General features: G+C 51.8%; 1 protein-coding gene across 2 annotated transcripts; it reads left to right on the top strand.

The window, feature by feature from the left end:
• The first annotated feature begins 10,218 nt into the window (after positions 1 to 10,218).
• LOC109756967 (UDP-glycosyltransferase 88B1-like) lies at positions 10,219 to 17,092 on the top strand. Of its 2 annotated transcripts, XM_040388916.3 has the most exons (5): positions 10,219 to 10,345; positions 11,477 to 12,498; positions 12,604 to 12,687; positions 12,795 to 15,634; positions 16,053 to 17,092. In XM_040388916.3, exon 4 carries the CDS (start codon positions 14,080 to 14,082, stop codon positions 15,613 to 15,615), a length of 1,536 nt encoding a protein of 511 aa, XP_040244850.1. In that variant the 5' UTR covers positions 10,219 to 10,345; positions 11,477 to 12,498; positions 12,604 to 12,687; positions 12,795 to 14,079; the 3' UTR covers positions 15,616 to 15,634; positions 16,053 to 17,092. The 2 variants fall into 2 exon arrangements, with proteins under 2 accessions (XP_040244850.1, XP_045084293.1); XM_045228358.2 differs by lacking the exon at positions 16,053 to 17,092 and having other exon boundaries at positions 12,795 to 16,044.
• Positions 17,093 to 17,341: the final 249 nt, after the last annotated feature.

The following is a 17,341-nucleotide window of genomic DNA, read 5'->3' on the forward strand; positions in this document are numbered from 1 at the left end:
ACAAAAGCGGAAATCTTGGCAAATGGAAAAGTTTTATTTCCTGGCAACATTTTTAATAGATAAAACAAGGCCAAAATTTTGGGGTGTCACACATTTTCGCCTTCACCGCCGCGGCGTCGCGCCGTCTCTCCGGTAGCGCTCGGGGGCTCGACTTCGACCCGCCCCCGGAGCGGCCGTGCGGGACGGCGTCTCCTCGCCGACGGCTTCACCATCTTCGTCATCACCACCGTTGCGACGCCGGCTGTTCGTCCGCGCGCGCACCGCGCGCGGTGCCTCGCTTCGGTCGGCCGCATCCATCCACGCGCCGCTCGCGTCTGCTTTCCTCCGCGTTGCGCCTTGCTTCGGCCGACACATGAGCGCTCACCCCTCCATATACTCTCTATGCAAGCTAGCTAGATGCAAGTCAACAATGGTCAAGCCATGACCATACACTTCCAAAACGCTAGCCAGATGCGCCCCAGATAATGGCCATACATGCCTTGTACAGCCTCGTACAATAGCCGGCTATTCCTCGCATAATGGCCATGCACATCTCGCCTCTGCCCTCCTCCTGTGCGTGCGTGCAGCCGTGCTGGCTCGCCTCCGCTCCTTCGCCGCCGGCCTCATCCTCCTCCGCGCCCGCGCGTGAGCGAGGACCTGAGCCCCGCTGCTTAGCCGCCAGCTTCCTCAAGCTCCCTGCCGAGCTGATCCTCCACGGACGAGCTGTCGACTGCTCCGCCCCGCCTCCGCCCATGACCAGATGACCTCCCACCTGGTCCACTCTGCTTGGCCGCCTGCTCCGCGCCCACGGCCCGCGGCTCCGCCCGCATCGCTCCTCCCGCGCAGTCCCGGCCTCGGCCTCGTACGGGCTGCCTCGCGCCGTGCCAGCTTCCCCTGCGCCAGCGGCGCCCTGCTCTACCTCCGCCCGCCGCTCGTGTCCGCCTTGCGCGCTCCCGTGCCCGCTCTAGCCGGCAACGAGCACCAGCCGGGTCGCTTCTGCCCATGGTCGGTGCCGGCTCCGCCCCGCCTGGCCTGTTCGCACGCCACCAGGGACGGATCCCCTCGCGCCGCTCCCCGAGCGCGTCGTCCCGACTCGCCGCGGCACTTCACCAACCGCGCCGCATCACTCACGCTCCCCTCTTCGTCGTGCCGGGTCCGCCTCGCGCCGCCGCCTCCAACGGGCTGCGGCTCCGGGACGGCATCCTGCAAGTCGGCTCCGCCCCGCGCGCCTCGCGCCTCTGCGTCCAGTCGGCCTCCGCTCCACTCGGCTTCCCTGCGTCCGCTTCCCGGACATCCCCGCGCCGGCTTCCGCGCGCCCTGGCCGGCTCCCGGCACCCGGCTGCGGCTCGTCCCGCCGCCCGGCGTCCGGCCTCCCCGGTCGTCTCGCCGGGTCTGCCCCGCGCCGCTCCTCGCCGGCTCCCGCGTGCCTGCCGGCTTGCCGCCCAGCGCTGGCCGGCTCCACGCGCCTACGCGACTCAGCCGGCTCCGCCTCTGACCCGGCCCGCCACCTCCGCTGTCGCGCCGCGTCCCGGCCGCCGGCTGGGCGTGCCGGCCGGCCTCCGCGGCGTCCCGCTCCTGCCGACTGCTCCGGCAGCTAAAAGAAGAAAAAAAAGAGAGAAAGAAAGAAAGTGTGTGTGCATCCAGCTGCCCAGACCCGGCCGTAGAAAACGCCGGGTGCCCACGGCCGACTGGCGAGAAAAAAGTGTGTGTGCATCCGGCTGCCCAGAGCCGGGTAAAGAAAAGGCCGGGTGCCCACGGCCGACTGGCAGAGAAAAAAATTGAGTTCGGGTGGAAAAAAGAGGCCGTCTGCCCACACTGGCTAAGAGAAAAGTCAGGCCGGGTGCCCAGCCGGCTCACTAAAAAAAGAAGTGGGCGTCCGAGAAACGTAGCAGAACGAAAGAAATGTGCGTCCGACTGCCAGACGTGCGTCCGACCGCTGGCTGCCTGGCCGGCTACAAAGAGCCCGACTGATGTGTCGGAGTCCGCCTGCCCAGCCGGCTAAAGGAGAAAAAGAAGACAAAGTAGTCGCCGGGAGATCCGGCCCGACTGCTCAGTAGTCGGCCCGAATCTCGAGGGCTACACCCAGCGGGTGCGCTGGCGCACCCCCGCGAAGAAGAAGACAAAGTAGTCGCCGGGAGATCCGGCCCGACTGCTCAGCAGTCGGCCCGAATCTCGGGGGCTACACCCAGCGGGCGCTGACGTGCCCCCGCGAAGAAGAAGACAAAGTAGTCGTCGGGAGATCCGGCCCGACTGCTCAGCAGTCGGCCTGAATTTCGGGGGCTACACCCAGCGGGCGCGCTGATGCGCCCCCGCGAAGAAGAAGACAAAGTAGTCGCTGGGAGATCCGGCCCGACTGCTCAGCAGTCGGCCCGAATCTCGGGGGCTACACCCAGCGGGTGCGCTGACGCGCCCCCGCGAAGAAGAAGACAAAGTAGTTGCCAGGAGATCCGGCCGACTGAGCAGTTGGCCCGAATCTCGGGGGCTACACCCAGCGGGTGCGCTGACACGCCCCCGCGTAGAAGAAGACAAAGTAGTTGCCAGGAGATCCGGCCGACTGCTCAGCAGTCGGCCCGAATCTCGGGGGCTACACCCAACAGGTGTGCTAACGCGCCCCCGCGTAGAAGAAGACAAAGTAGTTGCCAGGAGATCCGGCCTGACTGCTCAGCAGTCGGCCCAAATCTCGGGGGCTACACCCAGCGGGTGCGCTGACGCGCCCCCGCGAAGAAAAAGACAAAGTAGTTGCCGGGAGATCCGGCCCGACTGCTCAGCAGTCGACCCAAATCTCGGGGGCTACACCCAGCGGGTGCGCTGACGTGCCCACGCGAAGAAGAAGACAAAGTAGCTATCGGAAGATCCGGCCCGACTGCTCAGCAGTCGGCCCGAATCTCGGGGGCTACACCCAGTGGGTGCGCTGGCGCGCCCCCACGGAAGATTGCAGACAAGGGAAGAGTTTTGTCCGGCTCCCAGCAGCCGGCAGAACAGAAAAAAGAAGAAAAGGGCGCTGCCAGACACCTCACTACCTGGCCGGCTGTGCCAAGCCAGCTCGACCGCGTTCTGCTTGCCGCCTGGCCGGTCATGCCCGACCGGCTGGACCCTCCTCGAGCGCCTAGAGGCTCGAGGGCTATACCCAGCGGGTGCGCCGACGCGCTCCGCGAGCGCCGAGCCGCGCCGGCTGTCTTCGACGCCCTCCGCCGCGACTACACGAAAACCAATGTGAGCTCCTCACCCACATATTTTTGCACCACGCAAGCACGGATAACCCCGAGCTATGCTCGGGGGACTATCTCCGCATTTCATTACAGTTGCATCACTGTTCGCCCCGGCGCCAGCCAGAGTTGGCCCGGGGGCTGGCCGCTTGGCCTGAGACGTTAGTTCCCGCAGACAGCTTAGTAGCGTGCGCGGTACCAAGGGCCCACTCTTAGTCACAGACCACAGAGCGGCTGTCCGGCTAGCAAGAGTGAACGCTGGAGGCCACCCACGCGAAAAACGTCCGGGAAGAGAAACGGTTCGGGTGACCCGGCCATTTCCTTTACAAGTATCTACTCGGTTGAATTCGCTCCCAGAGTCTGAGTATTGTACACTCCACTCCGCGGCCCACTCTCAGCCACAGACCGCAGAGCGGCTGTCCGGCAAGCGAGAGCACAAGCCAAAGAGCGGAGGGAACACGAAAAAGATCGAAGGGGGCTCGGACGAAACCGAGTCGGCACCCTCCGCATAAAACTTGCAGTGCTAAAAGCAATCATTTGATATATCTGCGTAGACTAACTTTGTCTTTTGCATGATCATTTCCATGAAACACCCGCCAAAAAACCTTCGCCCAACTTTGCCAAGTTGCCCGGAGGCTTGGGGGCTACTGTCGGAGTAATTGACCACGGATACCCCGAAGACGGCGAGACAATATTTCAAGACATCGGGGCTAGCAAAGCCCCTCAGTCCGACTGCCCGGCTGCTCCTGCCGGCTCCCCGTCCGACTGCTCTGCCCGGCCGGCTGCCGGCTGCCGACTGCACCAACCAGTCGGCTGCCGACTGCAGCCCGACCCGACACCGACAAGATGGTCGTACCCGGCACTGTTGACGAATAGTAGCGACGACATCATCTACAGTGTATCTGTCCCTGGGAACTGTTTTATAAAGTGTGCCAGGGACAAGGAGACATGCATGTCGCATCCACACCTCTCATGGGCATGGTGCCCCATGCCCCATTGCCCCCACGTCACTACCTTAGCTTAGGTAGTAAGCTACCCCCATGCTTATATAAGGCACACATCCATCCATCCACACGGACAGGCTCACGGGAGCAGGAGGCTCACATGCACTCACGCATGAGCACAAACATGCTCACGACCACGAGCCATGAGCATGGCCGGCCCCTAGAGCATGCCACATATGAGACATATACAAAGCCAGATGCATATGGCACTGAGCTTAGATACAGCTCCAGGAGCAACTCTGTACCAGATATACCACATATACTCAGACATGCAGGAGTAGGGGTATTATCTCTCCGGAGAGCCCCGAACCTGGATAAACTAGCGCGTGCTACTCGCATACCCGCTCCCGGGCCTATCAGCAGCAGTCTTACCCTCATACTAAGCCCTTGTGGCATCTGTCGACTCGCAAGCCCCCCGTGAAAATACCACGACAACCCATTTGCTGGATCAAGAAAGCGAGGACGTCATCGAACTAAACGTGTGCTGAACGCGGAGGTGTTGTACGTTCAGTACTTGATCGGTTGGATCGCGAAGAAGTTCGACTACATCAACCGTGTTAATAAACACTTCCGCTTTACGGTCTACGAGGGTACGTAGACATACTCTCCCCTCTCGTTGTTGTGCATCTCCATGGATAGATCTTGTGTGTGCGTAGTTTTTTATTGTTTTCCGTGCAACATTTCCCAACATTCATCACAGCTCCTGTTGTCTGGTGCTTGGCTGTTGGTATAGACACTGAACCTTCATGAGCTAGAGCATTATGCCCGACCTGGTTTCCCACATCGACATGGGAAGATTCTAGAGCTACTGCAACAACATAATAGCCATAAGTTGACTAAATGTATGAAGATGAACCCCGTAAGGACTAATTACTTTCACATCAAAGACGGACGGGTAATACCATTTGAACTGTCCCGTACATTGCTAGTATAGAAGAGTGTGAGATTACTAGGAACCGGCAAGGAAGCACCATTATGCATGAATAAGTTTGGTTTGTTCTCTGCATCATGACAAATAACGAAATGAAAAAACCACAAAGCATAATTATGTACAAAGGAGACTGGACCACACCTGCCAGTTTACGGAATCTGTCGAACGATAGGATGTAATACACATAGTATAAGAATACCTGACATCGCATTGTAAGGTCGATCAACATTTGTGATATCCCTGAGAGCGAGTGTGAGTTCACTGGGAGCCGTCAAGGAAGCATCACTTGACCCATCTGATGTGTTGTTGCCCCCCTCGTAGTCTGTAAGGTATGATAGAGAATATACAAAACTGATGATTTTATACAAAAAAGTATGTTGACGATATTTGCACAGAATTAAACCTAGACCCATTGAGTAACTATCGTCAAGTTTGTCAGCTAAGGGTATATTATGTGTGTTGTATCCATCAACATTTACCCCAAAGGAATAGCCTGCAACACATCATGTATACACACTGTGAGCAGGGCATGATGTTAGCCATGTTGACGATATTTGCACAGAATTAAACCTGCACACATGGAGTAACTATCATCAAGATTGTCAGCCAAGGGTATATTATCTGTGTTGTATTCACTAGCAGTTGGCCCATCCACATGGCCTGCAACACATCATGTATCCAAAATGTGAGAAGGGCATGATGTTAGCCATGGTACAGCTAAATCTGATGGCGGAACATGTACCTGTAGGCAAACATGCCGCCTTTGTATATTGAGTTGGCTTACCTTTTGAATTCCCCATACATACCTATGAGTTGCCAGATCCATTAGACGAAAAACATCCCTTGAATTCAGGTTAGGGCATAAGACAAAGTTGGTGAGGTTAGGGCATCCTGCCGGTTTACTACCGCAAGTGTTGGAAAGTGCTCTTGATGCACAGGTAAAACCCATGTTTAAGTTTAAGTTGTTCAGTTTTCTTTTGTACTGGGGAACTATACGAAGATAATTCCTTTTTTTTATTAGTTCAGAAGTTATGCTTTGGATTACATTTAACTTCAATACTCATCAAGTGCATGGTTAAGCGTACCCACCTTTGCTTTATATGAGATTTTATGGGAATTCAGGTTATGTTTTATTTCACTCTACCATGCATGCAACTTATGATTCAAGTAAAGGCTTATCTTGGATCATTTTTCCTGTTTGCTGCAGGTTATGCCTTTTATTCCTAACACAAAAAATTCTACTATGTTTTTGTTATTAACTTAAGTTGTTATTAACTTAAGCAGCTTGATTGGTTAGTTCGTTTGTCCCACTTTAAAATGGGTGGGCTAAGCAGATGCATTATCTGTGATGCCTTAACGTGTCCCTTTAACCTTATTAATCTTCTGGGACCAGGTACTGCGAGCAGATAATAGCAGCTTGGTCGAAGACATTCACAAGGAAATGAAGGTAACCATTCATTTCCAAATTCCTAAGTTGTCTGTAATTCCAGGACAACATGTCTATCCACAACTGTTAAGGAGCAATCTAGTGTGGAATTTATCCTATTTAGATAGGACTAATAGCTGTAATTTCATTCGATGTAGTTTGATAATTATTGATATGCTCTGTTCTTTCTGTCAGGTGCTTAATAGCAAATTGCTGAAAGCTAAAGATAGAAACACAAACAGAGATTATAACCCTTGCTAAAGAGGAGCGAAAACGACAGCAGCTTGCACTTGCTGCTATCATAAAAAAATGCAGATGTTATACTGTCGACTTTGACAGGTGCATCTACCTAAGGCAAGTTGTAACTTACAGTTACAATGAAAGTTGAGATAGCAACATACATGCCTTTGAAAAGATAATATGTATTTATATATTCATTGAGGGATCATAGGTCTATGTATGTTTGAGGCAGGTTTCTTATATATTGGTGTAAATTGTAGCACATCAGTATCCATAAGTGTGTTCTCTCTCCCGTTCGAGCCCAACAGGTCGAACGGGCCCTTGCATCGTGCCCTGATCGGGGGCGCCCAACCAAACCATGGTTGGTGCCCCCCTGTCGCCAGCGCAATATAAAGAGGTGGGGTGCCGGGGCACGCATCATGAGGTTATTCGCTGCCACAAACCCCACCGACACTCCCTACCGATCTAGGGTTAGCGCGGTGCTCACGGGAAGCACACCACCGCCGCCATCTTCCTGTCATCGCCGCCGTCACCATCTCACCACGATGGCCTCCGGCTCGAGCTCGTCCGGACAGGCAGAAGGTAGGTTTACCGGATGATCAAGCCTACTCCGATCCAAAGGATCTAACAAGATCTTCTCTGGTGGGATTTTCAAATGGTAGTAGCTGGTTGTGCCATCACAAATGCAGTTGTTTGTGTGTTTGACATGATTGCCACTTCTTTTGGTATTCAGGGGCCAAGGTGCGTGCTTGCTGGAGACCATCTCCAAAGTGTTGAGGCTTAGAAAAAGGGTATGTGAAAGACACTCTTTGAACGCCTTACAGAAGGTCATGGAGAGGAAATCACATCCATGCTCACTATCCAGTACAGGATGCACGAGCTAATCATGAACTGGTCATCAAAAGAACTTTACAATAAACCTGGAGAGTTGTGGTGGCCTCCAAGAGATGTACGTACCATGAATGTAAGGCGTTAATGTGTAGCACATCTTCAACAGTGAATGTACCTAGGAAGAACTGATGTGGCGTTCAAAGGGCAACGAAGGATGTGGCGTTCGAAGGGATCCGCAACAAAGGCGAAGGCGGACCTCGACAGCGGTGTATCGATGGCGACCCGGAGGCCCGCATCGATGGCGGCGGCGCCTCGACCTCGGCGCCGGCAAAGGGATCCGCGGCTAGCGCCTGGTTTCCATCGATGCAGAGAATAGATCGACGGCGTATCAGCAAACCACGATGGCGGCGGTGGCGTGGTTACTGTCGTCATAGCCAATAGATCGAGCCTGCCCGATGGCGGCGGCGGTGTCGTCGTAGATCAAGGCTGCCCATGCGAGGGGTCGTCGCTCCCAGGCTGTTTTTTTCATGCGAGGGGTCGTCGCTCCCAGGCTGTTTTTTCCTCCGATTTTTTCTCGTTAGGTGTCGTTACGGGGGAGCTGGGAGGAGGGACAAAAAAACCACAAAGAGATGGGAGGTTGAGATAAAAAAAATCGGACGAAGCGGAGACTACCAACTGCTTCATTAGGAGTAGAGATACTCAACTTTGCGACCAGTCTTAAAAAAATCAAATGATAACGCCCACATGTGTGGCATATTTGCACATCGCTCACACGTCTTGATCCACCTTGATTCTGTTTTGCACGGATCCTAAAGGTTAGATTTAAGTGCCACGTAGGCATAGCGTGTCGTGTGAGCGTTAGAGCGCTCGGCCACACAACCCGCAGCGCGCAGTTGGCGAACCAGTTCCTGCCCACACAATCACCAACCAGTCCACGCGTGAGTGGGCGAGCGCCTCTTCGTCCACACGATGCTCGTACGGTGATAGATGGCAACTGCAGTTGCGCGTATGAGGCAACTAGGTAAACACACATGACAACTATGATTCGTTGATAGATGGCAACTGCAGTTGCGCGTACATGGCAACCAGGTAAACACACATGACAACTATGATTAACCATACATAACAACTAGGTAAGCACACACGACAACTATGATTTGATTGCACGCGGTAACTACCATAAATTAGACATAGCAAATATAGTTAACAAAAATAAAAAGAGTTGCCAATGCTTTTACAACTACATTTGCCATTCCGGATGGCAACTAAAACGTCATCCTGCTGGTAACTAACATAGCTGCGCCAGGACGTGTGGGCATTTTTGCTTCGCGCCACACGCACAGGGTGAGCTGAGCAGTATTTGTTGGGCGTGTGGCACGAAGTAGCTACGCCCACACATGTGGGCAATTCTAATATTTACCCACACATAACCCGTGTGGTCCTATTTACACCACACATGATGTGTGGACGAATGTCTAGTATGCCACACGTGCGGGTGTTATCAACGACCTAAAAAACTATAAAATACAAGGTGCTTGGGTAGATGCTTGAAAAAATTAATCAGTTTTTTAAGTACTATGCTTATAAAAATAAGTATCAGTACTTAATAAAAACTCAATTTATTTTACTAAGCGCCTAAGGGACGCGACAGGCGCAACTAGGAAATACTTCCCGCCAGCACCCCCGGATTCCCGCCCGCCGTTCTCAACCTAGACCAGATGCGCCGCCTAATAAACACCAATTCCCACCAGTCCCCGCTGCCCCCGTTCGTCGCCACCGAGTCCGGCGTCGGCGTCCGCCTCGACGTCGGCGGCCTCCTCCCCCGTGTGGTGTCCAAGCGCGGCGCCGACATCGTCGACGGCCGCGGCGGCCTACTCGTCCTGCGCGAGCGCAGCAAAAAGTTCTGGGAGCTCAATCTCGTCCTCTGCAGCCCGCTGGAGAGGTCATACCGGCGGTTGCCGCCGGTGAATATCAGTCGGTACGACATGGCCTGCGCCGCTTTCGTTCCTCTCCAGGGCGTCGGTTTCCGCGTCGCTGTCGTGCTCTTCGGCGGCGCTGACGACTTGTCCCGCTACGCTGTTCTGGTCTACGACTCCGCTAGCGCTCCCCCAGCCTGGAAGGTGACCACCGGCTCCCGGCAGCGCGGGGAACGGCACTACAATGCCCACGAGGGCCCGTCCGTCGTTGTCGGCGACGTCGTGTACAGTCTTCAAGACGAGCACATCATGGTGGTGGACACTACCAAGATGACAATGTCCGTGTTGCCGGAGCCGGTGGCCCGTCCCGACTGGCTGATTGAGGGCGACCACTGGATCGGCAAGACCGAGGACGGCCGTCTGTGCTTCTTCGTGTTCCACGACTACAAGCCGCTTCTTGTGGCGAGGTGGGCTCTTGGAGCGGATAGCAAGTGGACTCCGCAGCAGCCGTTGTGGCTGCCCCCGGAGCTCCACGGCGAGAAGCTCACGACGGAAATCTCCTCTTCCTCCAAGCGTGTGAGATTCGCTGGGTTCTGCGAGGGCAGCAGGATGCTCTTCTTCGTCATGGACGATTGGGTGGTTCCTTTCGACATCGAGACGTTGGAGATGGAAAGGCTGTGGTGCTGCGATACCGACGAGCCGCGGCGGCTTGGAGGGCTTAGCAAGGTGTACCCGTACGAGATGCTGCCGTGGCCTCCGATGCTCAAAGATTTCGCCCATTAATTGTGTCTTCACTGCCAGATCAAATGCAAGTAAGGGGTGTGTTTCTGTGGTGGCAATGAGACGAAAATCACAATATTTATATAGTCCTGTTATTAGGTTCATGTTCTAGAGTTACGCAATCCTATCAGAAATACTGTTAGGTTCAGGTTCATGTAATGGTCTTATAGTACTGCATTTTCGCAAGTAATCTTTAATCTAGATTCCACGAGGAAGAATATTTTGTTAAATTTGTAACTAGAGCTGTTCCCAATTGTTAGTTTCTCAATCTGACATCACCTTGATATAAGCAGTTGTACTGATTGGTAATAACAAGGAAAAGTATCTCGGGAAATAGGCAAGGAATATGCGGTCAATCGACCATGCTTGACCAATGTGGTCTTGTTAATCCGTTATCTGACTCCCATGCTTTGATTAAAACATAGATAGGGAAAATACATAGATGGACACAGGTACCATGAACCCCAATTTCAAACGGGCCAAAAAATGTATTCGTAAGTTATAGAAAATTTTGAAATAGATCACACACGTAAATACTGCCTCCCAGTTGAGGATTTAATCCAGTTTATTAGTTTCCCCCTTTTTCTATTCCTCTTTGTTCTCTTCACCTGATTAATAGTGTTTGTTTGTCTACTGCCTCCTGTCTTGCTGGTGCTGATCGTTGTGGATTTGCCATCGTCGGAGTAATACAGCGGGCTTCTCCCAGTCGTTTAGTCGCCCTCCTCCCATCATTGTAGTCCCAAGCATTGAAGCTAGGAGAGCGTTCAGCGATCAACAACAGGAGGCGCCTCTGACAGTAGTATCACTTGGCATCCAGCGGCGAGTGATGTACAATGGCACAAGTGGCACCATCTTTGTTTCTTTTTCCTTATGTTGAAAATTGTGTTAGCAGTCGCATACTTATGGTATGTACTTTACTAATGCTTTGGCCTGAAATCGGAATCACAGTAATTGTGCTGCTGCTAATATAACTCTGTTTCCATTAGATTAATTTAGGTTCTACAGTCTCCCAGGTCATATTTTTTATTTAGTTAAGTTCCCATCTAATTGCTGGAATTAGTTGCATATGGGAGTGCACTCGGAAAGTTAGTACAAGATCTGCAGCAATAGTGTGATTTGTGTTCCTGGAAGTATGTACTGTTTATGCTTTTGTCATTTTTCAGGTTTGCTCTTGATTCTGTTGGAAAGGGATCTTTTGTCATGAATCCATTGTAGAAAGGTAATAGTTGAGCACCAAGGGACAATCTAAATTACTCATCATGATATTTGCAGGTAGTAATTACTTGAACATCAACTTTTTTTCTTCTATTCTTCTCCTTTGTTTTGGTATAATGATGTGTTGATGCCCACTGTTATCTATCCTATGTAGAGGTGTGGGACTGGATTCAGGAAATATAAAAAATAGGATGCCCAAAATAAAGCATTCTCTATTCGCAAGCTATTACTTATCATAATGATCAAGGATGTACCTTTAATTATCCATTTGTGCTATGCATACATGTTCAGTCTGGAACATAATTCTGTCTTCCATTGATTGAAGAGAGTACAATATGGATGCTCTGAAGAGTACTGTATGTAGACTTCTTACTTATAGAATGTGCACACAGTTGCTTATCTGACATTTTGACATGTACACTCGCAACATTTTTCTTCTTCAGATTTTCCGCACATTTGACTCCAATAACAAATTTAGATGTTGACCGTCTTCTTAACAACTAAATGTGAGATAGCATATCAACAAGTTTCCTTTCATACAGACAAATACATGTACATGTCTTTTCATCAAGTCTCAGCAAAGCTCAAACAAGTCATGGCTGTTTCAACAAATGTCAGTCCTTTCATAATTTTTTATATAATTGAAGATCTATCAAAAAGACATGGTAGCGCTGTGGTTTGTTAGCCCAAGGTAATGGTAGGTCTGTATAATTGCCGGATTGGCCATAGAAGTCTTACAAGTAAGGAAAAAACAGTAGTAGTTCTGTAAAATTTATTCCTATAAATTAATACTCCTGAGATGACACCTCTCCTTTTTCATTTTTTTAGTTGGATTTAATATCAAATTGTCTACAATAATTTTGTTTAACTACAATCTGATGCAGAAGAGTTCTGTTTAGTTCTCAGATTATATTTTGCCTTTCAAGGACTGCAGCATGATTTACTGAATCATCTACAACAGCACAGACAGGTAAAAATGCCTTTTCCTTGTTTTTATAGTTTTGGGTGAAAGTTCTCTTTTACCTTGATTCATTTCATAGTTGGCTCAACTTTTCAATTGTACTCTGCTTTGTAGGTTCTGTCATACCGATTTAATGGCTAGGATTTGAGATGGCTTACTGCAGTTTGATTACCGATTCATCTACAGCAGCACAGACAAGTAAAAAAGGCATTTTCCTTTTTTTATATAGTTTTGGGTCAAAGTTCTCTTTTACCTTGGTTCATTTCATAGTTGGCTTAACTTTTCAATTGTACTCTGCTTTGTAGGTTCTGATCATACCGATTTAATGGCTAGGATTTGAGATGGCTTACTACGGTTTGATTACCGATTCATGTTTTATTCTTTTGTATCACGCAGCTTTCTCTGTGTACTGTTGGGATAAATTTCATGAACTATGTATCTTGTTTTAATGACTAGGATTTGAGGTTAGTGGTCAATGCACAATAGATAGCTTTTGGTCATCACCATCAGGACAGAAAAATACTTACCTCTGCTTCATTTGTTTTATATCCTATGTGCTGTAGATCAAGGTTTCTTCTTTTCCTTTCTAGCTACCACTGCTGCATTTGTTACTGTATGTGCTGTCATGATCCTTGCTTCACTGACCGTGTTGATTTTCCAGATTTGACCAGGTGTTGTGTTCTTTTTTTGGCCTTGTGCCGCTTACATCTTGTGCTTGCGTGTGGACAGGATGTGCGTGCTTGTTTCCGTTGTTATACCTGTTTTGCAGCCCCCATCGACAACACACTGAGCTTTGTTCGTTGTTCCTCGAACCGTTACTTTTAGTTTTAGCAAAGGAGAAACCCACGCCGTCTGGCCGACAACTAACAGGTAATTCCTCTTCTGATTTGATAGTAGATGTGAATCAGCTGTATGATTGCAGTTTATAAAAACAAATATGTCCAAATTAAAAAATGCGCTTCTCGGACAACCACTCGGGGGTCCTACATAATAACACTTGCTTTGGAAAAGCGGCAACCCAAAAAAACTTAAATGCTGGCTATACTTTCTGTCCTATACTTATTTGTCATGATAGATGCAACACTTTGTAGTATGGTACTCCTACTAGTATTTCAAAGTTGGTTTCATCAATTACTTCACCATCTCTTCATACTTGATCCATTGTGTGCTTGGACACCCAGTTCTACAAACAAGTAACCCATCTGAAATCATGCATTTTGGTTTTGATTTCCAATCAAATCAGCAAGCTAGAGAAAATTACTGGATCGTAATGTTATCTTCGAACAAAAACCATCAAACTATTGTTAGCTAGAAGAAACTGTACAGGTGTTTAATTCATGTGAAAAAAAGGATGCAGAGATCGGCCAAAAGCTTCAAACCCGCATGAAGTGTATGCCTCCTCCTCAAGGCACCCCAGCTATCAAAGCAGCTACCAGGAAGCATCGTCACTTTCTCAACAACTGGCTGCGCAAATGATCCAAGCCAGAATTGGCAATCAACTCTTTATATTATTGCAAGTGTCAATATTATTCCAGGTCCAACTGCTTCGCCCGCAAGGCACGACGCAGCTATAAGTCGACCACAAACATCATGATCATAATCATCTACTCGTATTTTGCCCATACATCGGCAAGTCCACCACCAATCATCCAGTCTACACGTACAACCAAGATGAAGCAGACCGTCGTGCTGTACCCGGGCGCCGGCGTCGGCCACTTCGGGTCCATGACGGAGCTCGCCCACGTCTTCCTCAACCACGGCTACGACGTCACTATGGTGCTCATCGACCTGCCCGTCAAGTCCTCCGACTCGGGTGCCGCCGCCGTCGAGCGCATTGCCGCCGCCAACCCATCCATCTCCTTCCATGTCCTCCCGTTCCTCCCAGTCCCGGACATCGCCGCCTCCGGCAAGCACCCTTTCATCCACCTGCTGCAACTGCTGGACGACTACAACGAGCTGCTCGAAGCCATCCTCCGCTCCATCCCCCGGGAACGCTTGCACTCCCTCGTCCTCGACATGTTCTGCGTCGCCGCCATCGACGTCTGCGCCAAGCTCGGCGTCCCGGTCTACACCTTCTTCGCCTCAGGCGCCTCGTTCCTCTCCGTCATGACCCAGTTCCCGGCGCTGATCGCCGGCAGGCAGACGGGCCTCAAGGACCTCGGCGACACGCCCCTCGATTTCCTCGGCGTTCCGCCCATGCCGGCGTCTCATCTCGTCAGGGAGCTGCTCGAGCACCCGGAGGAGGAGATGTGTAAGGCCATCACCAACATGTGGAAGCGCAACACGGAGACCATGGGCGTTCTGGTGAACACGTACGAGTCGTTGGAGTGCCGGGCAGTGCAGTCGCTCAGGGACCCGCGCTGCGTCCCAGGCCGGACCCTGCCCCCGATCTACTGCGTCGGGCCGTTGGTCGGCAACGGTGCGAAGGACGACGACGGCGAAGCAGCAGTGAGGAACGAGTGCCTCGCGTGGCTAGACGCGCAGCCGGATCGCAGCGTCGTGTTCCTCTGCTTCGGGAGCAAGGGCACGCTCTCCGCAGACCAGCTCAAGGAGATCGCGGTCGGCTTGGAGAGGTCCGGGCAGCGGTTCCTGTGGGTCGTGCGCACGCCGGCCGGGTGTGATGACCCGAGAAAAATCCTGGAGGTTCGCCCCGAGGCGAACCTCGACGCGCTCCTACCGGCGGGTTTCCAGGAGCAGACCAAGGACAGGGGGCTCGTGGTCAGGTCATGGACCCCGCAGGTGGACGTTCTCTGCCACCCGGCGACCGGCGCGTTCGTGACGCACTGCGGGTGGAACTCGGTGCTGGAGGCCATCGCGGCGGGAGTGCCGATGCTCTGCTGGCCGCTGGAGGCGGAGCAGAAGATGAACAAGGTGTGCATGACGGCGGAGGACATGGGAGTGGCGGTGGAGCTGGCGGGGTACGCGGAGGGCTTCGTCACGGCGGACGAGCTGGAGGCCAAGGTGAGGCTGGCGATCGAGGCCGAGGACGGCGCGCAGCTCAGGAAGCGATTGACGGCTCGCAGGGAGGAGGCGAAGGCGGCGCTGGGGGAAGGAGGCTCCTCGCGGGCGGCGTTCGTCCAGTTTCTCCTGGACGTGGAGAATATCGGGGTGCAGCGCGGCGAGTGACAAATTCCCAGCCACTCTTGTACGTACTAGTACTTTGTTATTTTTGTTTGACAACTTGACATTAAGAACATCTACAACCACACATAATAAATTTGAGCCTCTAAACATCTGTGAACGGCGGCTGTCCGCATCAATCCCCATATTTTACGCATCACAACCACGCTACCCACTTGACGAGTGTCAATTTTTATACAAAAGCATACGACCTCCATGATCTAGAATTAGCAAACTACCACCTACTACTCGCCATCGGATATGTCAATGCCGTTCGTGCCGGAGCCGCCGGTCTCGTGGTATTTAGCGGCCGGGCGAAGCGGCGACGCCTCCTCGTCATTCTTCTCGGACGCAAATGCCTTCTCAAGCTCCATCTCCATTTACACATAATTAACAACTTTTTCGAGAAGATGAATAAAATTGTCGGCCCCGTCTCGCGCCAGCCCAACCTCCCTATCCCGCGCCGACGGGCAAAGAAGCATAGGAAAAGAAAAAGAGAAAGAAACTGATGCGGAGCATCTTATGGACATCACCATGTCAAGAGTCTGTTCGGCGAGTGACACATGCGACACCTACTTCACATACACAAAGGTGAATCATTTCCTTTACACGTGCTCACTTGACACCTTCGAGGATGGTATACTACTTGACAATCCACTCGTGTGCATGCATAGGTATTGTCGGAACACTAAAGACGACGAGGAGGAGTGCAAGCGCCAAGGAACAACTACATCATCCACGAGGGAAGCCTGGAAGCGACGACGGAAGAAGACGGAGCTGCTGAAGCTACAGCGGCCGGACATCCGGGCCAGAGGCCGGACATCCGGCGCCAGTGCAGCCGCCAACAGCTGCACCAACAGACGGCCGAAGCATCAGCGGCCGGACATCCGGCCCATGGACCCGGACATCCGGCGCGACGCCACAGCCCGGACTTCCGGCCTTCCCCCGGAAATCCGGCATCAACAACAGGAGCCAACAGAAGGTCACCCCGCTCGAGCCGGACATCCGGCCAACCGCCCTGGACATCCGGCGTCTCACGAGAGCCCGGACATCCGGCCCCCAGCCCGGACATCCGACACCTGCCTGCGCGCAGAGTCGGGCCAGAGGACCATGTATCCCTTTCCCACTTACCCCTTCGTGGCTTAGACTATATATACTCCTTCGCCGCCTCCTAGTTAGGGTTAGCAAAGGATTAGCTCATTTGAGATAGAGCTTTGCTCATCCATACGGATCTACTCCACGAGAGGGACCGCGGCCCCTCTACGGAGAAGATCCCCATTGGATTCAAGACCCCCTCTTGGGTGGCCCCCTTCAAGACCTCCTCATGGAGATGAACCTTACCTTGTATCTTTCCCTTTGTTATTCATGTACCTTGTGGATCTTGTGTGTTTGATTGTCTAGTGCATGTGTGATTGGACTTGTTCTTGAGTGTTTCCCCTTGTGATTTTCCTCCGTTCTTCCCCGTGTTCATCGTGTTCTTAGTTGGGATCCGCTCCTTTCGTGAAAAATCGGCCGTATAGGGTTCCATCCTACATCATCTTGGTATCATGAGCCACGTTGATCACGATTTCGGAGCCCCCCCCCCCACTTTGTTTTCTAGCCTAGTCTTGTTAATTTTGTCCCAAATTCGAAAATCCCCACCAAAAAATAGCCCCCAATTTTTTTTGTGATTTGTTGGTTTGATGATGTTTTGTTGATTTTGATCCATGGATTTGCTTGGTTTCGAGTGGAT

Source organism: Aegilops tauschii, chromosome 5 (genome assembly GCF_002575655.3).
Source record: "Aegilops tauschii subsp. strangulata cultivar AL8/78 chromosome 5, Aet v6.0, whole genome shotgun sequence".
Taxonomy (NCBI): Eukaryota; Viridiplantae; Streptophyta; class Magnoliopsida; order Poales; family Poaceae; genus Aegilops; species Aegilops tauschii.

Excerpts from the sequence above, each read along its gene's own strand:
- LOC109756967 (XM_040388916.3), top strand. The coding sequence starts at position 14,080 with ATGATCATAATCATCTACTCGTATTTTGCCCATACATCGGCAAGTCCA.